The 25,572-nt window shown below is 46.9% G+C and overlaps 1 protein-coding gene across 3 annotated transcripts in view; it reads left to right on the top strand.

The window, feature by feature from the left end:
- The first annotated feature begins 408 nt into the window (after nt 1-408).
- The window catches only part of GNB5 (G protein subunit beta 5), a 43,822-nt gene continuing 18,658 nt past the window's right edge, over nt 409-25,572 (top strand). Inside the window, exons 1-6 of one of the 3 annotated variants that reach the window (XM_059372839.1) lie at nt 409-549; nt 4,721-4,832; nt 13,220-13,356; nt 16,308-16,349; nt 18,481-18,557; nt 23,227-23,359. In XM_059372839.1, the coding sequence (XP_059228822.1) occupies nt 424-549; nt 4,721-4,832; nt 13,220-13,356; nt 16,308-16,349; nt 18,481-18,557; nt 23,227-23,359 (627 nt within the window). In that variant the 5' untranslated portion in view covers nt 409-423. Of the gene's footprint in view, nt 550-4,181; nt 4,317-4,564; nt 4,833-13,219; nt 13,357-16,307; nt 16,350-18,480; nt 18,558-23,226; nt 23,360-25,572 lie in introns of those variants that run through there. The other 2 variants (XM_059372841.1, XM_059372840.1) reach the window with 2 other exon arrangements.

Here is a 25,572-nt window from a genome sequence, read left to right as displayed (position 1 = left end):
GAACCAACACTATGTTTACTCAGCCTTGGGGTATTGGTTGAAATCAGGTTCTACCACTTTCTGACTCTCATCTTCCCTCCAAAAGTTTACCTTTAGGGAAAGAATTTTTTTTTTTTAAGTTTTAAATTATAATATCTATTATAATGACACTTTCCACTGTGGAGCGCCACAGGATTAAATGGTAACCCCAGAAAACCTATTCTGATACTTTCTTACTGATTAAATAAACGAGCTGGTGTTGACCCAGTGTGTTGTAATAAATCAAAGGTTATAAATTGACTGCATATACTTTATCCCACATGTAGAAGTCTGAGCAACCATTGTGATCAAAGGAAGATGCAGTTTAAAAAACTGTTTCTGTTGGCTTTTCTCCTGCACAAACGTCCTTTTCTCTCTCTTTTTCAGTTTCATTTTGGATTAAAGATGTGCGATCAGACCTTTCTCGTTAATGTATTTGGCTCCTGTGACAAATGTTTCAAACAACGGGCTCTGAGACCAGTTTTCAAGAAATCTCAACAGCTCAGCTACTGTTCAACATGTGCAGAAATCGTAAGTGCCACTTTAAAAGAATTCGGGTAGTTATATTGTTTTAAAATGATGGCTAATATCAGGGTCCTGTGACAGATGAGTCACCATCCCATCGGTTTATTCACACAGACATTTTGAACACTCTTGGGCTGAATGATGCAGCATAATGTGGGGATTTCAAGGTGTGAACCCTCTGACCTCTGGGGTTCAAATCGTAGTTATGTTCCTTGCGTTCTGACTTAGGAGGTCAGTTTTCAAATATGTAAAATAGGAACAATAACATCTATCTCATAGGGCTTTATGAGAATTCAGTGAGTTCATTTGATAAAGCATTTAAAACAGTACCCAGCAGAGGCCGTGCTCAATGAATGTTTTAGCTATTACTACTTTTTTAGGGCTAATGCTTTTTGCTTTTGCTTTCTGTCTGCTTGACAAGTAACCAAGCTAAAATAGACTCTGGCAAACAGACAGCCTGAAAGTGCCTCTCCGAAGGCCATGATCCAGATTTCCAGCTCTGCTGAAGACTGGACCCTCCAGGGCCTCTGTAGAAAGCAAAATTAAGTTCAAGGAAATGTGCTCCTTAGGCCTAAGATGCTGAGGGCCAGGGACTGAATATAAATCCTTACATTTTTCAAAGAACATAAATCAGTCCTTACTAGAGGTGGCTTTGTAGCATGCCCATAGCATGGCGGAAGCCCTAGAAATTAGCCCTGAGCGGATGTGCAGAGCCGGGCTCAGTAATACAGCTCAGCAGAGCCCCCAGCTGGTCAAAAGTGGTAAAGTACTTTTCTCCAAAATCCCAATTGGAAATGCCTCATTATCAACAGTTTTAAAACCATCTGCCAAAGAGAGGAAAGAGTATTTTTACATTTTATCCAACTGAAGAGGAAAACTCAGTATTCATCCTCTTGGTCCCACTGTAACCCCTGACAGTAATTACATTTAAAAAATTATTCTCGTGGGGCGCCTGGGTGGCTCAGTGGGTTAAGCCACTGCCTTCGGCTCAGGTCATGATCCCAGGGTCCTGGGATCGAGCCCCGCATCGGGCTCTCTGCTCAGCGGGGAGCCTGCTTCCTCCTCTCTCGCTGCCTACCTCTCTGCCTACTTGTGATCTCTCTCTGTCAAATAAATAAATAAAATCTTTAAAAAAAAAAATTATTCTCGTAAAGCTAACGGAAAGTAAACAGCCCGGAGAGGCACACAGGCTTTGGTACAGCGTCATAATCATGACATCACAAGATTCAGGCTCAGTGTAACGGGCTTCTATCCACAGCACACCGTGTTCTAAACGTGGCTCTGTACATCATCAGACTGATGACATTTGCTTCTTAAAATAAACCTGCTTTCTGGGGCCCTGCCATCCTGGAGCAGTGCTACTTATTAATCTTAGCTATTTTTAAAATCTTTTTTAAACAGTTTCTTCTGTGGATACTGGGAGCCCAGAGTCCCTGTTGTCACATCCTGTAGCATCGAACATTCTCCCCAGGGCAGAGACTCCGCCTGGAGAGCTTTTCCAGGAAACTGTCACAGGCTATCTCCACAAGCACTTGGGGGTTCCCAAATATTCGGACACCCTCTTGTGGCTGAGGAGACATCCAAAGACTGACAGTAAATTTCCACCTGGGTTGCATTTGTGCAGCCCCCCCCCCCCCCGCCCTGTCCCAGGCCCTTTTCATGAATAGGCGAAACGCTGTAACTCCACTCCTGCTGAAATGTAGAGGACCTCAACTTTTCTGATCTCCTTCTTCCTTACTTAGAAAAAGGAGTTAAAACCAAAGTACAGAAAGGCACTTTGCAAACTTTGCCATCTGTTAAGAAGTCACACGACCTTACCTCTAGATGGTAGGACCTCTAGAATGGAGGATGTTTGGGGTTTGTTTTAGAGAGAGGACCTCCAGAGAAGGGCACACCCCAGTGTGAAGCTCCGCTCACCCCAGGTCACAGGCAGGCACACATCCCAGGATGGGCCACAAGGGGTCACTGAGGATGTGATGAGAGGATGCTGTTTTGCTAGGCCTGAGGTGACCCTGCTGAGAAGTACCTCCCATGACCTAGTGTCTCATTTGAATTACTTCGGGCGAATTGCTCAAGTGTATCAGGGAGCCTTAATAATAATGAGCAAACAGTTTGTGTCAGGCACAGCTCTGAACGTGCTGCGTGGTCACCCCAATGAGGCCTTTCTGGGGAGGTGTTATCCAGTCACAGTTAAGGAGCCTGAGACACAGAGAAGTTAATCACCTGAAGCCACACAACACAGCCAGGGTTTATCCTCAGGCAGAATGACCTAGATGGGACTGGTGCTATCTTGAACTTTTGCTTTACAGACTCTGAAGCACAGTTCATATTTTTGCTTTTATAAGTAGTTGCATGTATCTAAAGCATTTATATTTATATATTGACATTTCATATTTGTTTCATTTTAATTATATATTTTACATATTCTGTTTAATACATCCACTTCATAAACTAACATTAACTGAGGACCTACCATCATCAATTACTATGCTAAATACTGAGGATAAATGATGAATAAAACTACACTGATGGAAAGGGAAAGGGGAGCTAGCTGGCAGTTAATACACACAAGCTATGATGGAGAAGTCTGCTAAGAGATTCACTCACATTACCTTACTTAAGTCTTGTAACAGCCCAATGAAGTAGATTTTTCAGATAAGGAAACTGAGGAGCTCAGAATCTAACCTCCTAGACCACCATGTATAGATGAATACAGATTCCTTCCAACTTTTCTTTGGTAAAGAGCTGCCCAGGACAACAAGTTGAGGCTAGATTGTTCAGGGAGTAAGGGGTGAGGATAGCCCCCCAAATCCTCTTGGGAATGTTTGCTCTGGAATTTACAACCTTAAATTAGCCTTCTCATTTTGCGCACGCACGCACACACACATATACACACCAGGTCATGGATAGAGGAAAAGGGAGAAGCCATGGTTTGGATCCTCCCCACTGAAGTCCAGAAGGCAGGTAGCCCGAAGAAGCCACATTGCCTCAGTCCAAATTCTGCCTTCGCCTCTTTCTCAAGGTGTGACTCAAGCAGATCACTTAACCCGTGCCTCCGTGTCCTCGTTTGTAAAATGGGGACAACAGTATCTATTCAGGGTGATCACTGCAATTTACTAATGTAAAGTGCTTGGAACAGTGCCTGGCACTGCCGGGGACTGGGAAAAAGAGATGCTTGAGCCTGCCATGACATCACTAAATTCGCTAGTTACCCCTAAATACCCACTAAATTCATTGCCCCTAGTAACCTTTCATTCTGGGGTGGAGGAAGCTGCCTCAGAAGGGACACATCTGAGATCACGGAGTGTGGGTCCAAACACCCGGGTCTGGACCCCTGTATACTAACCCCGGCTCTGCCAGCACCTCGTTTTGCTGACCCCAGGCCAGGGACTTAATTCCCTATGTGAAGAGAGGAAAAGCAAAACCAAGAGTGCGCTTCCTAATGCCGCAAAGCCTCTACAGCTTCTCAGAAGCCAGATTTCGCTTTATTTTTGTATATTTAAGTCAACAAAGGAGGAACGTTTCCCATCCGTTGTGGGGAGCGGCACCCAGGTGAGGCCGGTATCAGTGTATGAGCGGTGCGGGCTGGGCCTCGTTGGGCAGTCATCGCTCATCCACTCTGCAGGCGCAGCCACTGGGCAGCCTATCAAGGCCCACTGAGGGGAGACCGGTGCAGGGGAAGGGGAGAGTAGGAAGGCCGTGTCAGCGGGACTTCACCGGCTCCCAGGAGCCGGGCAGTCCTGGGTTGGAATCCCAGTTTGGTCCTTCATCAGGTGCGTGTCCTCCGGCAAGTCACGTTACCATCACTGAGCCTCGGTTTCCCCACCGGTAAAATGGGCACGATACTCCCGGTTTCTCCCGGGTGGTGTGCGCAGCAGCAGCACCGAGGGCATCGCCCTGGGCACAGCGCCAGCGTACTGCAGGTTCAAGGGCGGGGGGGGGGGGGGGCGGGGGGGGGGGCGCCGGTGCCCGCCCGTGTGGCGGGCGGGGGGGGGAGTCGGCCGCCGCAGCCCGGCTCGCAGCCGCCGCGTCAGCGCCGGAGGGCGGGGCCGCGCTCGGGGAGACGGCGGTGGAGCTGCGCGGGGCCGCTCCCGCACGCTCGCAGCCCAGGCCTCGGTCGCCCGCTCACCCGCATCCCGGCTCTCCGCTTCCCTCCCCGCCGCGTCCCGGCGCGAAGATGGCAACCGACGGGCTGCACGAGAACCAGACCCTGGCGTCGCTGAAGAGCGAGGCCGAGAGCCTCAAGGGCAAACTGGAGGAGGAGCGGGCCAAGCTGCACGACGTGGAGCGTGAGTGCGGGCCGGGGCGGGGGCTGCGCGCCGGGAGGCGGGCGGAGGGAACCAGACCGGCCCCCGGGGGAGCGCGGCTGGCGGGGGCTGGGGGTGGGCGCTGGGCCTCCCGCGGAGGGAGCCAGGCCTGCGCCGGCGCCAGGGACGGGCCCCCGGTTCCCGGGCGCCAGGTGAGGCGCGGGTCGCGGCCCGGAGCCCCGGGGTGCGCGGCCGTGGGGCCGGAGCGGGGAGGCCCGCGGAGACGCGGGACACCTTGCAGAGCACACACCCCACCCTCCGCTAGCGGAGGCCGTTCCGCCTCTGGGCGGGGGCGCCTGTGGTAGCAGCCCCTGGCCGCTGTTCTTACCTCCCACCCTACCCCCTGAAGGATCTTGGGACCAGTTCCCTCCATCACCTGCCTGGGAGCTGCGAACTGGTTGCCTTCCTGCCGGAGCCGGGTGGAGGGGGGTGTCGGCCGTAGCCGACGTCGGAGCCTTGGTGGGCGCGGCCTAGGGTAAACTCCCGTTTTGTTTTTCCATCATTTAGCTTTCTCCATCACTGTGGAGCCTTTTCTCAGTTTTGCTTTTACGAGGAACCAGGCTCTGAGTTTAAAACCTCGTTTTTCCACTCTGCCCCCTTTCCTTGGGCGAGGGGGTGTGGAGAACCAGATGAGGGAAAAAGGCAGAGGAGAAGAAGCAAAAGGGAAAAGCGAAAGGGGGGGGGGGGGGGGGGGAAAAAAAAAAAAAAAAGCAAAAGAAGCTTTTGAATGGATGCGGTGCGTTTGGCATAAAAGAGCAATGCCACTCTTAAATAAACTTAATTATTGACCACCACCATAATTCAGAAACGGCTCTGTGATTTTTATGAGCCAGCAATTAAATAGCCAGGTTAAATGACTCTTGGTGGGATCCGCTTCTCTTTACTGTCAGATGGTTTGTCCTCAGCAGAGTTTGGGCTCAGGGCCAGGCTTGGGGAAGTGGCTTTATCTGCTTTTCAGCTCCGAGGGTGGCAGCTCCCCTTTGCTGAGCACAGCCTCCCCCCACACCACACCCCCGCCATGGTACCCTCAGGCACCCCTCAGGCTCCTACCATTTCTATCTGGTGCCACCCCTTTTAAAATCTATTTGGAGAAGAAACATGGGGTTCATGCTAGGTCGTTGAGCGCCTGATGCCTTTCTTTGAAAATCACTTGATAGAAGCAGATGATGTGATTCTATAGAGTGTGCTTTCTTTCCAAGGGGACTTCTTTAAATCAGAGACATGCTAAACCGCTTATCATTTAGGGATGTGTCCAGCTACAATGAACCATAAACCCCAAATAAAGCAAATTGGGAGCTATTTTCCTTATATCACAGGAAGAAGTGTCAATGACCACTAGCTTTGGTTCAGCTGCCTAGTGTGCCATCTAGGACCCAGACTCCAGGCTTTCTTCTCCATCACCCTGAAAACACTGGCATTAGCCCCATGATTATACTATGACTGCCACAGCTCCATACATAACCTCTGTCTCCAGGGCAAGAAGGGGCAATGTGGGCACCAGCCTCTTGTTTTCCTTCTTATCAGGATAGCAGAAGTTTTCCCCAAAGCCTCCTTTCTCCCAACAGATTTTGTACTTTATTGGCCAGAAGTAGGTCACATAGCTATTGCAAGGAAGACTGGGAAAGGGAGAAGTGAACTGGACACATTGTCATCCCCAGATAAAGCTGGGCTTCTGTTGTCAGCGAGCGGTAGGGAACAGCAATTGGGAGGCACTGGGCAAAGTCTGCCTCATTTCACTCTGCCAGTTCCTGCATTGTACAGATGCTGTCGATGATGCTGTCTGTGTGGGGTGGGTGCCTCTGAGGTCAGTCTTCTGACTTCTGCATGTTACAGATGAGGAAACTGAGTGAAGGGACTTGCCAGGGGACTGCAGCCAGTAAGTGGTGGGACCAGGATTCCAGCCCAGGCAGTCAGAACTCCAGCCCAGCCTCACTTCAGCTCTGTGCCTAGTCCCTTTGGGCTCTGTGCAGAGGAGGTCCTCAGCAGGGCAGACTGCCTGCAGGGAACCTCTCAGCCTTTTCCTTGACTTGGGAAATGGCCTTAAGGCAGAGAGATAGTCAAGGTAGAGCTTTTCAACACAGAACCCCCACCCTGCCAAGGATGCAGTACCCTCAGAAGCCAGGGCTGAATTGTGGACTCACAGTGGAAAGGTCTGTCTCCATATGGATAGAAGTCAGAACTTTGGCCACCGTTAAATAGAGGAAATGGCTTATATGGGTCCCAAGGGGAAGCCAGCCTACATGAAACTCCATAGCCCGGGGCCTTGGGCCCCTGCCTTTCACCTTATTCCTTCAGAGCTTCCTCCTCCCTAGATGTTTCCCCTTACAGGATGTTTCGGGATGTTTCCCCTGCCTTCTGCTTACCTTCTACCATGGGTAAGTGTTTCCTTCCTTGATTGTAAGACATTTTAGAATCATGAAGTTATAGCTTATATTAGTTTCCTCTTGCTGTTGTAGAAATTTCCCTAAACATAGGGGCTTAAAGCAACATAAATTTACTCTTCTACTGTTCTGGACATCAGAAGTCTATAGTGGGTCTTCAGGGTCACATTCCTTCTGGAACCTTTAGGGGAGAGGTTCTTTCTTGCCTTTTCCAGCCTCTGGAGGCTGCCTGCAATCCTTGGCTTGTGGCCCCACACCCTCTGACCTTTCTGTCATCACCTTCGTTGACCCTGATCTGCCTGCCTCCCTCTCATAAGGACCCTTATGACTACAGTGGACCCACCTGTATAAATCAGGGTAATCATCCCGCCTCAAGATCCTTAACATAATCACATCTACAAAGCCCCCTTTGCCATGTAAAGTAACATAGTTACAGGTTCCAAGGATTAGGACATGGAGATCTTTGGAAGTCCAATCCCACAGTTCTCAAAACTAGAAGGGTGACTTGCTTCAGCCTCAGTCCTCGGGCACAAAAACTTTCCTTCCCCTCCTCTCCGTAACCTTATGGATGAGGAGACTGTTGAGATCCAGGGAAGCATAAAGGGAATGCCTTAAGCTTCTGCAGCTACTCTAAGGGAGAATGGGGGTTGGGGTAGATGCCAGGGTTTGGGCTCCTCATATTAGCTCTCCTTCTCACCCTGCTAGGCCATCTCTCAGGCAATGGAGATTTACATTAAAAAGGAAAAAAAATCCATGTATGTGTATGAAAAGGTCTCAATATGAAATTGAAAAAGTACAAAACAGTGTAAGATGACCTCATTAGCTTAAACAAGGGATGCTTGAGAATTTGTGGCAGGATGCATGAGAAATTTGTTTTCTCTAGAGGGAGTCCAGGGGAGTGAGGGGAGGTAGAGGTACTTTTCACTGTAGAGCCATCTGTGCACTTCCTGCTTTGATAATAAAAAATGAGAACTGGAATGAGAGTCAAGATCAAGAACAAAGATGAGAGTTCAACTTTAAAGAGTCCTTAACTTGAAATTAAACAGAAGAGTGAGCCAGGAAGGGCAGGAGGCACACTGTGTTTATGTCAGGCAGCATGTATGGTAGCCTTGTCGGGGCTGTGGGGGGCTTCTTCCAGATTTCCAGCCTCTTTGAGGGCAGATTCTAATCTAGCATAGGAACAAAGCCACTCAAAGAAGATGTATGTAATTTCTTGAGTACATATCTAGAGGAAATTTGGGCAAGTCACAGGACTTACCATCAGATGCTGTTTATTCACTTTTCTATCTCTTATCAGTGTAACTTTGTGAAAGGTTTTGTTCTCAAAGGCTATATGATAATAGCAGCCTTGGACTATTCTGGTTTTATGGTTTAAGGAGAAACGAAGGAAAACCAATTTCTGGATTAGTCTGAAGCAAATACATTGACTGGCTTTTTCCAAGTTTTAAGGAACTATGCTGTGCAGCCTGAGGCTGGATGTGAGTTTCCCTACAAACTAATCTTCTCGCTGCTGCTCTCGCCCATGCTGCCTGCAGCGAACCTGCCTTTCATTTCTCCCCTTGCTTCGGCTCTGTGTCCATAATTGCAACAAGCTAGCTCACACAAGTATCTCTAGGGTACCATCATAATAAACCAAGGCCCACTATAACAAATCTAGAAATCTAGGAGCAAACAAGCCATTCATAACCCCACCACCCAGAGGTAGCCACTTTGAATATTTTGATGTATTTCATAACTTATGATTTTATGTTTGTGCTAATTATTTGTGAGCATACTTGGGATTGTCCTAGATTCAGAGTTTGAGCCCAATCTTAAATTAACACAATGGATTCCATAGCTCCCCGTATCATTTTGCCATTCTGTTTAACGTCAATATTTTGATTTTACTGTATGGAGGCATGTAGTACTCCGTCTGAAAGACTGCACCATTGCTTAGCCTCTCCAGCTTTTAATTAGGGAATTCTGGGGAGATTTTTTTTCTGTGTCTAGCAAATGTATGTTTTGGAGCAATTCCAAAATCTCAAGCACACAGGAAGTCATGTGATTGCAGATGTTTTCCTTCCATCCAAGTGTTCGAGGGTTTTCATATCTCACCCCATTCAGTCCAGGGGTAGAATCAGAGAGGATCCATTTTTTAATTTTTTCATTTGTATTTTTTAATTGAATCTAGCTGACATACAGTGTTACGTTAGTTTCAGGTGTACAGCAGTGATTTGATAACTCTGTAGGTTATGCTCTGCTCACAAGAGTAGCTACCATCTGTCTCCAAACAGCTCTATACAATATCACTGACTGTACTCTCTATGCTGTTATCCCATTTTATCCCCGTGACTTAGTATTTTTTCTTTTTTTATTTAAATTCAATTAGCCAACTTATAGTACATCATTAGTTTCAGATATCACATCCAATAACTCATCAGTTGAGTATAACACCCAGGGCTCCTCACACCACGTGTGCCCTCCTTAATGCCCATCACCCAGGTTCCCATCCCCCCATTGTCCCCATGACTTATTCATTCCATAACTGGAACCCCGTACCTCCCTCTCTTCTTCCCCCATTTTGCCCATCCCCCACCTCCTCCCCTCTGGCAACCCTCAGTCTTCTCTCCGTATTTATGGGTCTGCTTCTGCATTTGTTTTGTTTTTTAGATTTCAAATATAAGTGAAGTCATATGGATTTGTCTTTCTCTGACTTATTTCACTGTCACAAATGATAAGATCTCATTCTTCTACAAGAAGTATGCCATATTTTGTGTGTGTGTGTGTGTGTGTGTGTGTGTGTGTGTGTGTCACATCTTCTTAATCCATTCCTCTATCAATGGACACTTGGGTTGCAAAATGAATTTTTTAGAATTAGCTTTAGATAATTTTTCATCCTCGGTTCCTTAGATCTTCCACCAAATAGTGGCCATCAAAGACCGTTTATTGGTGCAAAATTTGGAAGCTGATTCAGCCTCCCCTTTCCTTACTCCAGTTCCCATGGATCCTTCAAAACCAGGTACCTGTGACGTCCCCTCCTAATGGCACAGCTGCCGGCAGAGTCAGCCGGGTTACCCTGGGCTCCCCACCACCTCTGTTACCTCACTACAGCTGCGCTCTGCCCCCTGCAGACCATGAGCTCGGGAAGAGCAGGGACTGTCTTATTCTTTTCTATACCCGGCAGGTACTCAGGGTTCTAGAGACCTCATTCAAGCTGTAACTCTTCAATTTAACACATGTGAGATTTACCAGATAGAGATGGGATGGAGTGGGTTTAGAGTAAACCTATATATGGAAAGGAAAATGCAGTGAGAAAAAAATTATTAGTAGCCAGGATGTGGTCAGGCTCACATTAGATAAGGAAGGCCCCATATCGATTGGGTGAGTCATCTTTTTAATTCATTAATTTTTTTTATTTTCATGAGAGGGACATAAAATAGCTCTGGTTGTCCCCATGCTGAATTGGGGAAAGAAGCAATGATATCAATGTGAAGTTTCCAAACAAAACACCAGATAAAATGTGCTCACAGCTCTGAGCTGGTACAGACTTGTATAAATGGCCTATAAGAATTTAGAAAAGTCACCATCTTTAAACTATATTCAGTGTTTTTTTAAGAATGTATCTATAAAAAACTGCTGTGCCATTTGTGGCAATAAAGAATGCAATGTTTTGGGGTGTCTGGGTGGCTCAGTGGGTTGAGGCCTCTGCCTTCGGCTCAGGTCGTGATCCCAGGGTCCTGGGATCGAGCCCCGCATCGGCCTTCACGTCATAATCCCAGGGTTCTGGGATGGAGTTCCACACTGGGCTCCCTGCTCAGCAGGAAGCCCGCGTCTGCCTCTCCCACTCCCCCTGCTTGTGTTCCCTCTGTCACTGTCTGTCTCTCTCTCTCTGTGTCAAATAAATAAATAAAATCTTTTTTAAAAAATGCTTAGAGAACAATAGGGACATGTCAGAAGGTCGGGGCACTTGCTTGACAGGGGTCCCACGGAGCAAATCAGTGACTAGTTGAGTGTTAAAATAAATAATAATGCTGAGGGATTATAACCCCTTGAATAAGGTAAGAATCCATGAGTCCCTCTAATATGAATGGGTGAATAAATACACTGAAGAAGAGGGGAGGCTCCTTTTATTAGTAAGACAGCTAAAAATGCAGACGGAATGATGGAATTAGGAGAATCACTTGCCCACCATCATCATCACCCATTCAGGCAAGAATCATGAACAGATGTTGAAACGAGGGTATTGGAGTTTGAAGAGTGACAGTTTCGTTACAAAAGGCAAAATGGTAACTCTCCAGTGAAGAAACCCGGCGGACACCACCTCAACCGAATGGTCAGCGTGTACAGTGCCAGTGATGGGACCCAGGGACGACAGGTGCCTCCTGACAGGGCGCACTGGTGGGGACTCGGTGTCCGTCTGTGGCGATCCTTCCAAACACGCGTTGCCAGCGTCTGATCGTGAGCAGGCGGCAGACAAGCCCACGCTGGAAAACTCTAACCGGAAGCTAAAGAAACATGACCATTGAGGGCAGCCCATGGTTCTTGGATTCTCTTTTGCTGTAAAGATATTATTGGGACAATGGAGAGTAACTCAGTAAGGTCTGCAGATTGGATGTAGCATCACTTCGGTGTTTATGTTCTGACTTTGATAATGTGTTGTGTGGCTCTGTCAGAGTTCCTTGTTTTTAGGAAATAGACAATGCAGTGTGTAGAGAGACCGAGGGGAGGGAGGGAGGATTTCTGAGAAGTCGTGCTGTTGTCAGAGGCTTAAACCACAGCCCAGTCCGGCCCTTCTTGCCCCATTTCCATGAGGGAGGTGGCACTTCCCAGCATGTGGCGGCAGCTCCTGAGAAGGAAGAGGGCCACCGGCAGCCTTGCCTCACAACCCCCCAACCACCGTGCTGCGCCGCTGTGCTGAGACACCACACCTTTCCTGGGCCTGTCCCTTGTCTCGGATGCCTCTTTCCCTCCTTCTCACCTGCCTGGGGGAAAGGCCCAGCTGGGAGAGTTGGAGGAAGGAGAAGTGGAGGGGAGTGATTTGGGGCCCCAGTTTTTCCTTCTGGCACAGCCTCTAACCAGAAGGGCACTGCACAAGGGGTCGAAGCCATGGGGTCCCCCAGCCTCAGTCTCCTCATCTCTGGATGTGGGGCTGGGACATGACGGTCTCTTCATGGGAACGTGGCTCCTTCTGGGACTCCTCAGTGACAGGCTCAAGAGAGGCCTGGGCCCAGCCCCTGAGAGATTCCTTTTTGGAGCTCCTCCCTGGTGTGGGTTGCCCCTGTAGGTCACGTGTTTAGACTTGTAGAATACTGATCTTTATTGGCACCAGAAGTTTTCAGTAACCCCGGGGGCATACCATGTGGTGGCTCCCTCATCCATTCTTGCCTGCAGCACGTAACCAGACCCCCAACACATCCCAAGCCTGTGCTAGGTATAGGGGCTTCAGCCAGAAGTCACAGTGCCTGCCGAACAGCAGCGTGGGTGCACGTTTCGCCACCTAATGGGACAGTTCTTGTAAAGTCACTTTCCCTTGTGATTGGAAAGGTGGGTAAAAGAACCGAAAGCCCCAGCTTCTCTCCCAGTTGGCTGTCTGAACTTGTTGTAGCCAAAGAACCCTGTGAGCCTCAGTCTCCTCACCTGTTAAATGGGGACAGTGGTCTCGCTCTGCTGCTCATCCTGCCCACCTTGCAGAGCTATGGCCCTTCAACAGGAGAATTCTGTGTGGTGGAAGGCACGTTGTCTCTGTAGATGAGGTCATCTTGCTGATCCCTCAGCACACAAAGATAGACGTGCTCTGAAAGATGTGGGGTATTAAACACAAAGTGAGAATGACAGTGTTGTCTCTACCCTCTCCTGAGTTTAAAAGAGAGTTATGAAGGCATAATAGTAAAACAAAACCAAACCAGGAGAATCAAACTGTAGCCCCAAAGACCCATGTCATCCCTTTGCCGGCGTATGGCTCAGAATCCAGTCGTTGGTGACGGAACTGATTGTAGCCTGTCCTTCTAGTGCACCAGGTGGCTGAGCGGGTGGAAGCTCTGGGGCAGTTTATCATGAAGACCAGGAGGACCCTCAAAGGCCATGGGAACAAGGTTCTCTGCATGGACTGGTGCAAAGATAAGAGGAGGATCGTGAGCTCCTCCCAGGTAGGTGGCATCTGCTCTGGGAGGGCGCAAGGGTCTGACTTGATCACTGAAGAAGAAAGAGAACTTTCCTTTTCAAAAAACCCTGTCTGCTCTCAATCCCTCTGCTTATTCTCCACAGGACGTGAGTTAGCATAGTGCAGCAGACTGTAGAATGTCACTGATTTGGGTGGATTCAGAGTTTATGGTAATAACTGAAATGTAAACTGTATCTGAGAAGCCATTCAGAATTATTTTTTCCTGAGCATACTTCAGGGCTATATTTGGGAATTAAATTCATTTTTTAGATAGTGGGGCATTTCCCCCCCAAATTGAGGACATACGTGCTTGTGGCTTCTTTTAGTTTAAGAGTTCCTAAACTCTTTTTATGCCTTAAAGAATAAATTTAAGATACGTATTTTGTAAAGTATAATTTTTCATTCATTTTATGTAGTTGACATAGTCTCTTCTACATCTTACGTACTAGTTTTATCTATTGCTGCATCACAAATTACCTCCAAATTCAGCAACTTAAAACAACAAATATTATTTCACATGGTTTCTGAGAGCCAGATAAGGGTGGCTTATCTGGGTGGGTTTTTTTTTTTTTTTTTTATGTTATGTTAGTCACCAGTACGTACATCATTAATTTTTGATATAGTGTCCCATGGATGGTTCTGGCTCAGAGTCCGTCATGGGGTTACAGTTAAGATGTTGGTCAGGGCTGAGGTCACGGCACAGCTCCACTAGGGCAGAAACTCATTTCCAAAATGGCTCATCGACTGGAGGCCCTCCTTCTTCACCATGTAGACCTTTCCACAGTGCTGCTCACGAGATGGTAGCCAGCCTTCCCCAGAGCAAGAGGGGGAGAAGGAGGCCGAAGCCAGGCCGTCAAAGGTGACATTCCTTCACTCCTGCTGTTTTCCAACCCTGACATGAGGGAGGGGCCTCTACAAAAGTGTGACTCTCAGGAGTCTGGTGATCACTGCATGGTCCCTTTTATGTCTATTTTGATGTAACATGCATTGAAGTATAAAATTATAAACTGAAGACCCCTATTTTTATGGCCAGTTTGGTCTCCCCTCCCACCGTTCCTACTTTCAGCCCAGATTTTCCAAAGGACAATTTTGGGGTTTTTAATAGCCCTTTTAAATATAAAAACTGTACGTGATCTAAATAATCCACACCCTCCAACATCTGTGTCAGGTTGTGTTTGGTAAGGACAGGTGTTCTTAATCTCCTGTATTACCTATAGATCGAATGTGTCATGTTGTACTTGCTTTCTTTAAGTTCATAAAACATTTATCTCTTATGTATGTTACCATGTTAAAGAGACCCTGAAAAAGAGAACAAAGAAGCCATTTTACTCCCACCACCCTGTCCCCAAATGATTACTATTTCAGAGCATTTCTTTCCAGACCTTTTTTTTTACCAAGTGGTTATCAAGATACACATGTTGCTACCTAGCCTTTTTGACTTTTTTTTGTCCTTCAAAGTACAATAGATACTGGATTTTTCTGTCACTCACATGCTGTTCTTATTAGGGAGGGGAGGAGGGACGTTGCTGACACGCCGCATCCATCCCGCTCTGCTGCAGAGAAGACGAGAAGCGGGGTGGGCGTGGGAGGAGGCTGGAAACAGCAGGAACATTCTGGAGCAGACGGAGTGACTCAGAGCAGCCCTTCTCTCTCGCAGGCAGGAGATTAATTAGCCTGACTGCGTGGGGTCGGGCTTGGGGTGGGGGTGGTCTCTCCAGGTTCACAGGCCCCTGGTGTATAAATCTGGGCTTCTGGAGAGGCCCACATTTGGTGTCATGGCTGATTTTAGCCTCTTGGGTACCTTCTTCTCTCCAGAGCACACAGTGGGTGGGCAGTGGGGCCGGCAGGCAGGCAGTGTTGGGGAGGAAGCCGCCAGAAGGAAGGCCAGCTCGGGCAGCACACGGAGAGCCAGGCTCCAGGTGGGGGGGGTAAGCAGATGGCCCACTTCGACTTTTTTCCTGGGCCTTTTAGCCACATGCAGCAAGAATACGGAAGTCTTCCAGTGGATCGTGCAAGGAAAGCAACCATGTCACTTTGGATAGTCAGACCTTGCTTGTGTCCCTGAGTGGCATCTCTCCCCACCACCCTTACATCATTGTTCACATTTAGCTCCAAACGGCTTCAGTGATTACAAAAACCAAGCATGCCATGGAGGCGGCCAACCCGGCCATCTTCTTCCTCTGTCAGGCAGAGTCTGGGGGCCCAGAGGACCCGCACACCACATGCCAGGCAGGTGGCTGCCCTGTAGGGACCAGGGCTCGTGTGGGTTTGTATGACACAGACACGACTTTGTGGTGACCTCCGACAGCCCCAGTGTGACTGCAGCAGCCGTCACAGTGAAAGTAGCCTCGCCAGCCCTGAGCCCATCCTTGGCAGCGAGTGCTCTGCGGAGGGGCCCCACCGTGACAGACTGCAGTTGCACATTGTTCTCAGCACAGATGTGAAACGTCTGGGTGGGGAAGTGACACTGATATCAGGCCTGCGCAGCCCAGATTGGAATGTGTGCTGGTAAAGCTCTGGCCCAGAGAGTGGGGAGCACGGGGCACAGAAGCCAGGATGGCTGGTAGGGGTGGGGAGGGAGGAAGTACCCTGGCAAGTACCTCGAGGTAATTTCGGGTCTGTCTCACCCCTGTCTAGCTTCTTGTCAGGACGTGTGGGCGATGACAAGATACCAATAATCAGTGCTTGGTTTCTAAATGGTCTAGAAGTCTCTGAGCATTGCTTTGTATTCCACAAGCAGTGTCCCATTGAGAACTGAGCCTGTAATCGGGCTGGACAGTTCAACCCCTCATCCCCTCCCTGTTGTTCAGAGATTGGCTGGAGGTTCTGAGGTCTCCTGCACGCTGCCCAGCCAGACACAGCTCTCCCGAGCATTCTCAGCAGCTCCCTGTCAGGACTGGCTGACAACTCCTAAGCTGTTGACTCTTTTCCCTCCAGGATGGGAAGGTGATCGTGTGGGATTCCTTCACTACTAACAAGGTAAGAGGTTGTCCCTGGTGCTTTGAGCAGCACCTCAGAGCCCTAGCCCTGTCCTCTTCCCTGCCAGATACCCCCAGGCATGGTCATCCAGCTCCTCGGCTGCTTGTCTGGGGTTGGAAACCCCAGGAAAGCCCATCTTGTGTTGGGACAGCTCAGTAGCCCATGGCTGTGTCCATCTCCATCCAGAGCTGAAACCCCTCCTCTAGGAAGGAGCACACAGAGCCCCCAAAGAGGGCACTAACACGCCAGAAAGGGCCTGGCCTGGAAAACTCAGCACATTCACATATGCATATATTATTTTTCTCCTGAGGGGTGGTAGGAGGTTCCTGAACCCCCAGCCTTCTCTGCCCTCTGTGTCATTTTTTTTTTTTTACAATTTTATTCATTTATTTGACAGAGACACAGCATGAGTGGGAACACAAGCAGGGGGAGTGAGAGAGGGAGAAGCAGACTCCCCACTGAGCAGGGAGCCCAGTGCGGAGCTCAATCCCAGGACCCTGAGATCATGACCTAAGCCAAAGGCAGATGCTTAACCACTGAGCCTCCCAGGCACCCCTGTCCTCTGTGTCTTTGGCCGGACTCTGTAGCACCATGGACATGAGCAGACGGCAGAGGCAGGGGGAAGCTGAGGATGCAGGGAGTTGAACCGACTCGCCAGTGATAGCCTGCAAGTCGGGCCTGGGCATGCTCAGCTCCAAATCTGACCTACATTTAGACTCTTAACTAGAGAGAAAGGCGAAAATCTCTCTGTAGAGGTGTGCTCACAAGCCTGCCTTGTGTTGCCTTTTACCGTAACAACTGCTATGTATTCCATAGTAGTTCTGTCATTTATATGGGGAAGGTCTTCTCTTTCACCATATGAGACAAAGAGACCTCTGTGTGCCTCAAACCCAGCAGCATCCACATTCTGCATGAGGGAACGTGTTTAGTAAGTGTTGTCGCAGACAGGTGCACACAGCCTGATCAAGGGGGGCCCAGAACCATCTTCTGGAGCAGAGTCCCTCATGATCAGGCCCCTGGGAAATAGTAAAGATGGCAGCTTAGCAGTTTGTTGGGGGTTTCCTCTCCAGCACCTCCCTCCATGGAGTCCTCTCCTTCAGCCAGCGCGCCTTAGTGTCTTCAAGAGTGTGTGTGGTTTTGTTTCTTCTGTTTAAAAGCCCTAGGATGTCATAGAGCACACACTGCCTGATTCCTGGGGAGCCGTGGTGTTGCCACTGTGGCCCCTGACAGGGAACATAGCCATTACTTATAAGGAACGGGGCCTGTGGCACCTTGTGCTTGGAGTGGCCGTTTGCTGCCGTGGGTTATTCTAGGCATCCGAAAGGCTGTAACTGAGAGTGACAGAATTTCTGTGAGCAGTATCAGGGCCCGTGTTTCCCCCACAAAAACACAGAGGATCATAACAGGAAAGAAGACCAGCACTGAAAGGTACTGAAACCATCTAGTCCCGTCCTCTCCCTTCACCGACGGGGAGAGACTGAGGGTGGACAGGTAGTCATCCTGCTTAGATGTTGCTGGTGTTGGAGCCAGGACCCGGGGCCTATGTCTCTCAGGGAAAAAAGCCCATGGACGCAGAAGTTTTCGCATTGTGGCTTTGTTCCCTGTCCGCATGCAGGAGAATGTGGGTGACACAACCACCAGCCAGGAGCAGGAACTGCTACCTCTAGGTCTCATCACTCCCACGTTATGGGGTCTCTCAAGATCACCCTGCCCTCGCCCGCTTTCGTTCTGACCTTCCCAGGAAGGTGTCAGGACCCACAGGGGACAGAGGCCCTTGGAGACTCACAGGGCAGCAAACACAGCATACATGTAAGGATCATTTACGAGTAGATTTTGAAAATAGGGAGAATCTGAGTAAATAAGGTAAAGCGTATAACTGAAGTGAAATTCCGACAGACCTTTCACAGAAAGTGAGCCCCAATATTCGTTCGGAAGAACAAGGGGAGTATCACACTAAGAAAGAAGTCGGGGCACCTGGGTGGCTCAGTGGGTGGAGCATCCGACTTCGTTTCCGCTCAGGTCACGATCTCATGAGTCGTGAGATCAAGCCCCACGTTGGGCTCCACACCTTAATATGTTTGTGTAGGAGTGCTGCTCGTTCCCTCTGTGAGGCTCACGTTCTGTGTTTCAGGAGCACGCCGTCACCATGCCCTGCACGTGGGTGATGGCCTGTGCGTACGCCCCGTCCGGATGTGCCATTGCATGTGGGTAAGTAGGGGTCAAGCAGCTTTTCTGATCTCCCGTCTGCCACAAAACACCGTTCGATGGGCAAACACAAGCAAGCAACCCGAACTTACTGTTTTTGTTCATTGGTTAGGCAGCGTGTTAAATTCCTCCCTGAACTCCGTCAAAAAAGAAACTACGAAACTCTCTTTCATACTTACTTTCATTACAGACTGACAGGAGCTTAAGTTTTAAACCTGCCTCCTCTATTCTCAAATGCTGTCAGCTGGGACTATAAATTGCTGTAAACATTTTGGAGAACATGTTGGTGAGGTGTATTGGAAGCCTTGAAAAACTTATGACCTTCGATCTAGTGATTCCACACATCTTAACAACTTGCTTGAAAGGAGTGATCCAAAATATAGAAGAGCCACACGAGCAGTAATATTTACTGTAGCATTATCTAAAATAAAGCAAAGAAAGAGAGTCATAGGGAGGAATAATGTGTCCATCAAAGGAAATTATTCAAAAATGAAAACCCTCGGCCTCTAAGCAAAAAGTTTGGAGCCTTCTCCAGCCAGAGTCACACCAATGGTCATCCTCAACATCCCTCACTTTGAAGGGCCATTTGGGGCATCTTTTTTTTTTTTTTTTTAAGATTTTATTTATTTATTTGACAGAGAGAGATCACAAGTATGCAGAGAGGCAGGCAGAGAGAGGGAGAAGCAGGCTCCCTGCTGAGCAGAGAGCCCGATGTGGGACTTAATCCCAGGACCCCGAGATCACGACCTGAGCCTAAGGCAGCGGCTTAATCCACTGAGCCACCCAAGTGCCCCTGGGGCATCTTTTCATTCACTTTCCACTTGCCTAGACCCCGTGTGCCTTTGGAACCCATGTTCACACACATGTATTTCATATTTTCTAATTTTTTTTAAATAATGCAAAAGTAGGTTGTATTGCCATTTTATAACTGAATGGTAATGTTTATATAAAATCCATTCCCAGGGGCGCCTGGGTGGCTCAGTGGGTTAAGCCGCTGCCTTCGGCTCAGGTCATGATCTCAGGGTCCTGGGATCGAGTCCCGCATCGGGCTCTCTGCTGAGCAGAGAGCCTGCTTCCTCCTCTCTCTCTCTGCCCACCTCTCTGCCTACTTGTGATCTCTGTCTGTCAAATAAATAAATAAAATCTTTAAAAAAAACATAAATAAAATAAAATCCATTCCCATTTACTTCTTGCCAGGATATGAGGTAAGCACAATAAGAGACAGACATACACACATGATATATATAGGTATATATGTATTTGTGTATATGCTGTGTGTAAATACATTTATTTTGTGTGTGTGTATACATACACACGCACAATAAGATAAGTGTAAAGGAGTTCGGCCAGCTGTATAGTTAGAAGGCACCATCCCCCCCACCAAAAAAAGAAGGCACCATCCCCACAAAACTTGTCATTTTGGCTCTCAGCCACAAACTTGGGAGTCCCCACAATCACCCTCAGGTTTGATAATTTGCTAGAACAACCACAGAACTGTCTGCCTAGGTTGACAGTTTTCTCACAGTGCAGGGATACAAATTAGAACCAACCAAAGGAAGAGGTACTCAGGACAGAGTCCAGGCCAGGTCTAAACCTGGAGTTTCAGTCGTCCCCTCCCTATGGCGTCACGGATGGCATCACCTCCTCCTGGCCACCGTGCGTGACGATACAGAGGATTAGCAACCAGGGACATTTGCCTGAGTCTTTGGGGTCCAGAGTTTTTCCTGGGACTCAATCATGTACGGCCCATGTAGCTGACCCTCAGTCTCCAGTGTGTCCTAGAGGTTTAGGCTAATACCTTTAGTTTCTGGGTCCTGTGGGGAGGTCAGAACTCACAGTGCATACCCTAAAGCCCCATCATAAATCACACTGTTGAACAGTCTTTGAGCCAAGTCTGCTCTCCTATCAGTGGGGCCATTCTAGAGGCTCAAAGATGACCTCCCAGCAGCTGAGGGCAAAAGCTGACCTCTCTTTAGGGAAGATCAGTTCTTACTCATTAGGAATAATAAATACTCTCTATATTTTTTTTAAATTCTGGGTAGTGTGTTTCTAACTGGGCATTAATGTTAGCAGATGCATAGAGCTGAAGAAGTTACATCATTTCTCAATACTTGATACTCAGATATCCACTAGCTGGGTTTGTATTTCAATATATCGGGTAGCTCCTTCTGCAATATGCAATGGATATAATAACATAGTGAACAGTGTCTTTATTTTTGTTTGTTTGTTTTTATTTTTTTAGAGAAAATGAGCGAGTGGGGGGAGGGGCAGAGGGAGAGAACCTCAAACAGACTCCCTGCTGTGCGCAGAGCCTGATGCAGGCAGGGCTCCGTCTCCTGACCCTGAGATTGTGACCTGACCCAAAATCAAGAGTCCGCTGCTTAACCAACTGAGCCACCCAGGCGGCGCGTGAACAATGTCTTTAGTAGTTTGGAGAATGGTTCTGTTATCTATTTCTTGTTTGAACCCAGTGGGAAGATTTCCATGAGCCCAGGGGCCAAGCAGTGAAGAGAGTAATTTTACAAGGCCCAGGAAGACAGGTTTGTGGTGACAGCCTCCTCAGAGAGGAGGAACGGCTCGTGCCTTCCTCTCTGTCATATCTGTCTCCTGGCCCTGGTGCATGGTAGACGGTCAGGGACTGACTGCACCGGCTGCCTTGCACCTTGTTAGGAAAAAGAAGCAAAGGGAGTTCAAGGTATAAATATTGGTGTAATATTAACAAATGTTTAAAATATGGGGTCCAGTGAACGAGGAAAGAGCATCCAAAACTATACTGAGCAGGGGCTCCTGGGTGGCTCAGTCAGTTGAGCATCTGGCTCTTGGTTTTGGCTGGGGTCACAATCTCAGGGTTGTAGGATCAAGTCCTGTCTCGGGCTGAGTCTGCTTGAGAGATTGTCTCTCTCCCTTTCCCTCTCACTTCTGCCCCTCCCCTACTCGTGCTCTCTTTCTTACTCTCAAATAAAATCTTAAAAAAAAAAAAAAACTTAACTGAGCATGTTGGTGCAATGCCACAGCCTAACTGGAAATTGTTTTCACCCACAAGCTTATGAATAATATGGTAAGAGGCATCCCAAGTCCACACCTGCCCCCTTGAGCAGTTGGAAAAGCTAAGGTTTCCCCTAGCATCCCCAGGGCATCAGAAGAGAGTGCCCCCCCCCATGTCATTGTCCACTAAAAGGAAGCAGGGCTCCTTGGAGTAAGGCTGATTGTAGGTCTGGGGCAGGAAAAGGATAAAGTGAGCCTAGGATATTTTCTTGTTCCAGAAAGCAAGGAAACATGCAGGGATCAGTGGGGTCATACCCAACAGAAACAGGAGCTGCTTGAAGGGGCCCTCCACTGTCCAAATATGGGACAATGTGAGCCTCACTTGGGATAGTGATAGTAATGGCTCATAACAGAGTTGAAGAGAAAAAAAGAATCTACAGGTATATACAGTGGGGGGGGGGATTTTTATTTACCGAAAAACATTAGCTAGTAAATGCAGAAGGCATGATCGAATCGGAAGGTCACCATTTTGTTCTCCTAAAATAACATTTGATTCAAACAAGATAATCATTCTAACATCATTGTGTGAAAGGTTGTTGGGAAGCAGGATCTTCACATGGTCTTGAAGTGGCAAACCCTAGTTACTAATTACAAGCAAGTCACATTTGCCGTGCTGTGATGTCGTGCTCCCCACTTTGACCAAGTGATCAAAGTCAGCATCACCAGTCTGGAGACAGTAGGCATCGCAAACCTCCTGAAGTGAAGCAGGAGAAAGAGAAAGAATACACAGTATCACCTGTATACTAGTAGTGCCGAAAATGTTATACTTGAACATAACCATTGTGAAACAATGTGACGAGTCCAGGATATGTGACATTCTACAAGACCGTTGGCCTAAGATCTCTTGTTTGAACAACTAAAACAGAGGTGGAAGTTCTTTTCTAAATTAAAAGATCTCAAAAAGCTATAAAAACCGAATGCCGGGGGCGCCTGGGTCGCTCAGCGGGTTAAAGCCTCTGCCTTCAGCTCAGGTGGTGATCTCAGGGTCCTGGGATCGAGTCCCACATCGGGCTCTCTGCTCAGCAGGGATCCTGCTTTCTCCTCTCTCTCTCCGTCTGCCTCTCTGCCTACTTGTGATCTGTCTGTCAAATACATACATAAATAAATAAAAATATTAAAAAAAAAAAAAAAAACCGAATGCCGTGTGTGAACCTTGATGAGGCACTGGATCCTGGGGACAACTGGGGAAGATTGAATACAGATGGTTGATTATACTGTTAGGGAATCTGTGTTTGTTTTCTCAGATGTGATAGTGATCTAGTGTCTACCTAGGAGAATGTTCTTTTTTTTTTTTTTTTAAGAAGATGTAAATTTACAAATTGAAATCTTTAGGTGTGACATGTCATGTCTACATCTACCTTCAAATGGGTTCAGAGTTTGCTCCCACAAATATGACAAAAGACAAAGTTAGTGAATGTAGGTGAAGGTGAAGGGATCTGGGTGCTCACTGTACCATTTTTCTTTCAATTTTGCGGTACATTTGAAAATCTTCCAGGTTGGGGGGAAAAGTTTACAACACAAGATGTGGCCAAAGGAAAACATTTTGAAAAGTTTGCCTGAAGGAGAATGTGTACTTGTATCCTGTTGCCTTATATTAGCATTTGACACTTCTTTCTTTCCATGCTAGTGGTTTGGATAATAAGTGTTCTGTGTATCCACTGACGTTTGACAAAAATGAAAACATGGCTGCCAAAAAGAAGTCCGTCGCTATGCACACCAACTACCTGTCAGCCTGCAGCTTCACCAACTCAGACATGCAGGTCAGTAAACGGCCGTGTGGTGGCTCTCAGCCTGTCGGGGAGCAAGGGAAGTGACAGAGGACCAAGGAGGGGTGGCAAGGAGAGGAAGCTTTGCAGTATCCCCCTATTATTAGTATCATTATCATCATCATCATCATCATCATCATCATCATCATCTTATTCAAGTATAGTGAACATACAGTGTTCTGTTAGTTTCACACACACAATATGAGTAAACAGTTCTATGCACTTCTCACTGCTCGTTGTGATAAATGTGCTGTTTATCTATAATCCCCTTTACTATTTCACCCATCCCTCCCCTCTGGCAACCATCAATGTATTCTTTGTATTAAGAGTCTGCTTTTTGATTTGTCTCTTTTTTTTTTCTTTGTTTTGTTTCTTAAATTCTTCATGTAGGTGAAATCTTGTTATTTGGCTTTCTTTGACTTATCTCACTTATTAGCTTTATAATCTGTAGCTCCATCCACATTTTTGCAAATGGCAAAATCTCGTTCTTTTTTATGGCTGAATAATATTCCTGTGTGTGTGTGTGTGTGTGTGTGTGTGTGTGTGTGTGTGTGTGTCTTTCTATCTATATCTATATCTGATCTGTATGCCACATCTTCTTTATCCGTTCATCTATGGATGGACACCTGGGTTGCTTCCATAATTTGGCTATGATAAATAATGTTGCAATAAACAGTGGGGTACACACATCTTTCTTAATTAGCATTTTTATTTCCTTTGGGTAAAATACCCACTAGTAAAATTACCGGATCATAGGGTAGTTCTGTTTTTAACTTTTGAGGAACCAAAATTTGCATTCCCCTTAACAGTACAAGAGGATTCTTTTTCTCCACATCCTGGCCAACACTTATTATTTCTTATGTTTTTGATACTAGCCATTCTGACAGTTGTGAGGTGATATCTCACTGTAATTTTCCTTTGCATTTCCCTGATAATGAATAATGTTGAGCATCTTTTCATGTTTCTTTTGGCCATCTCTATGTTTTCTTTGGAAAAATGTCTATTCAAGTCCTCTGCCATTTTTAACTTAGATTATTTACCTCTTTTGGTGTTGAGTTGTATAAGTTCTTTCTGAATTGGGGATATTAACCCCTTATTAGATGTGTCATATGCAAATATCTTTTCCCATTCAGTAGGTTATCTTTCTGTTTTGTTGATGGTTTCCTTCTCTGTGCAAAAGTCTTTTATTTTGGTGTAATCCCAATAGTTTGATTTTGTTTTTGTTTCCCTTAGCAGAAGAGACATACTTAGAACAATGTTTATACAGCAATGTCAAAGAAATGATTGCCTATGTTTTCTTCTAGGAATTTTATGGCTTCAGTTCTCATGTTAAGTCTCTAATCCATTTTGAGTTTACTTTTTGTGTGTGGTCTAAGAAAGTGGCCCAGTTTCATTCTTTTGCATGTAGCTGTCCAGTTTTCCCAGCACCATTTGTTGAAGACACTGTCTTCTTTCCATTAGATATTTCTTGCTTCCTTTCCTGGTCAATTAATCCATAAGAGCATGGATTTATTTCTGAGCTCTCTACTCTGTTCCATTGATCTGTGTGTCTGTTTTTGTACTAGTACCATAATGCTTTGATTACTACAGCTTTGTAGTATATCTTGAAAGCTGGGATTGAATACCTTCAGCTTTGTTCTTCTTTCTCAAGATTGCTTTGGCTGTTTGGTTTCTTTTGTGGTTCCATACAAGTGTAGGATTGTTTGTTCTAGTTCTGTGAAAAATGTTGTTGGTGTTTTAATAGGGAGTATTAAATCGTGCTTTGGGTAGTATGGACATTTTAACAATATTGGTTCTGGAACATGGACTGTCTTCCCATTTGTTTGTGTCGTCTTCAGTTTCTTTCATTGATGTTTTATAGTTTTCAGAGTACAGGTCTTTCAACCTCCTTGGTTAAATTTATTCCTAGGTATTTTCTTCTTTTTGGTGCAATTGTAAATGGGATTATTTTCTTAATTTCTCATTCTGCTGCTTCATTATTAGTGTATAGAAATGCAACTTATTTCTGTGTATTCATTTTTTATCCTGCAGCATCACTGAATTCATTTATAAGTTTTTAATTACTGACTGCTGGAATCCTTAGGGTTTTCTATATACTCTCAAGTCATCTATAAATAGTGACACTTTAACTTCTTCCTTACCAATTTGGATGCCTTTTCTTTCTTTTTCTTGACTGGTTGCTGTGGCTAAGACTCCCAGTACTATGT

The sequence above is a fragment of the Mustela nigripes genome, chromosome 13 (assembly GCF_022355385.1).
Source record: "Mustela nigripes isolate SB6536 chromosome 13, MUSNIG.SB6536, whole genome shotgun sequence".
Lineage (NCBI taxonomy): Eukaryota > Metazoa > Chordata > Mammalia > Carnivora > Mustelidae > Mustela > Mustela nigripes.
Note: the sequence above shows the minus strand (reverse complement) of the source record. Positions and strands in the feature narration are given on the sequence as shown.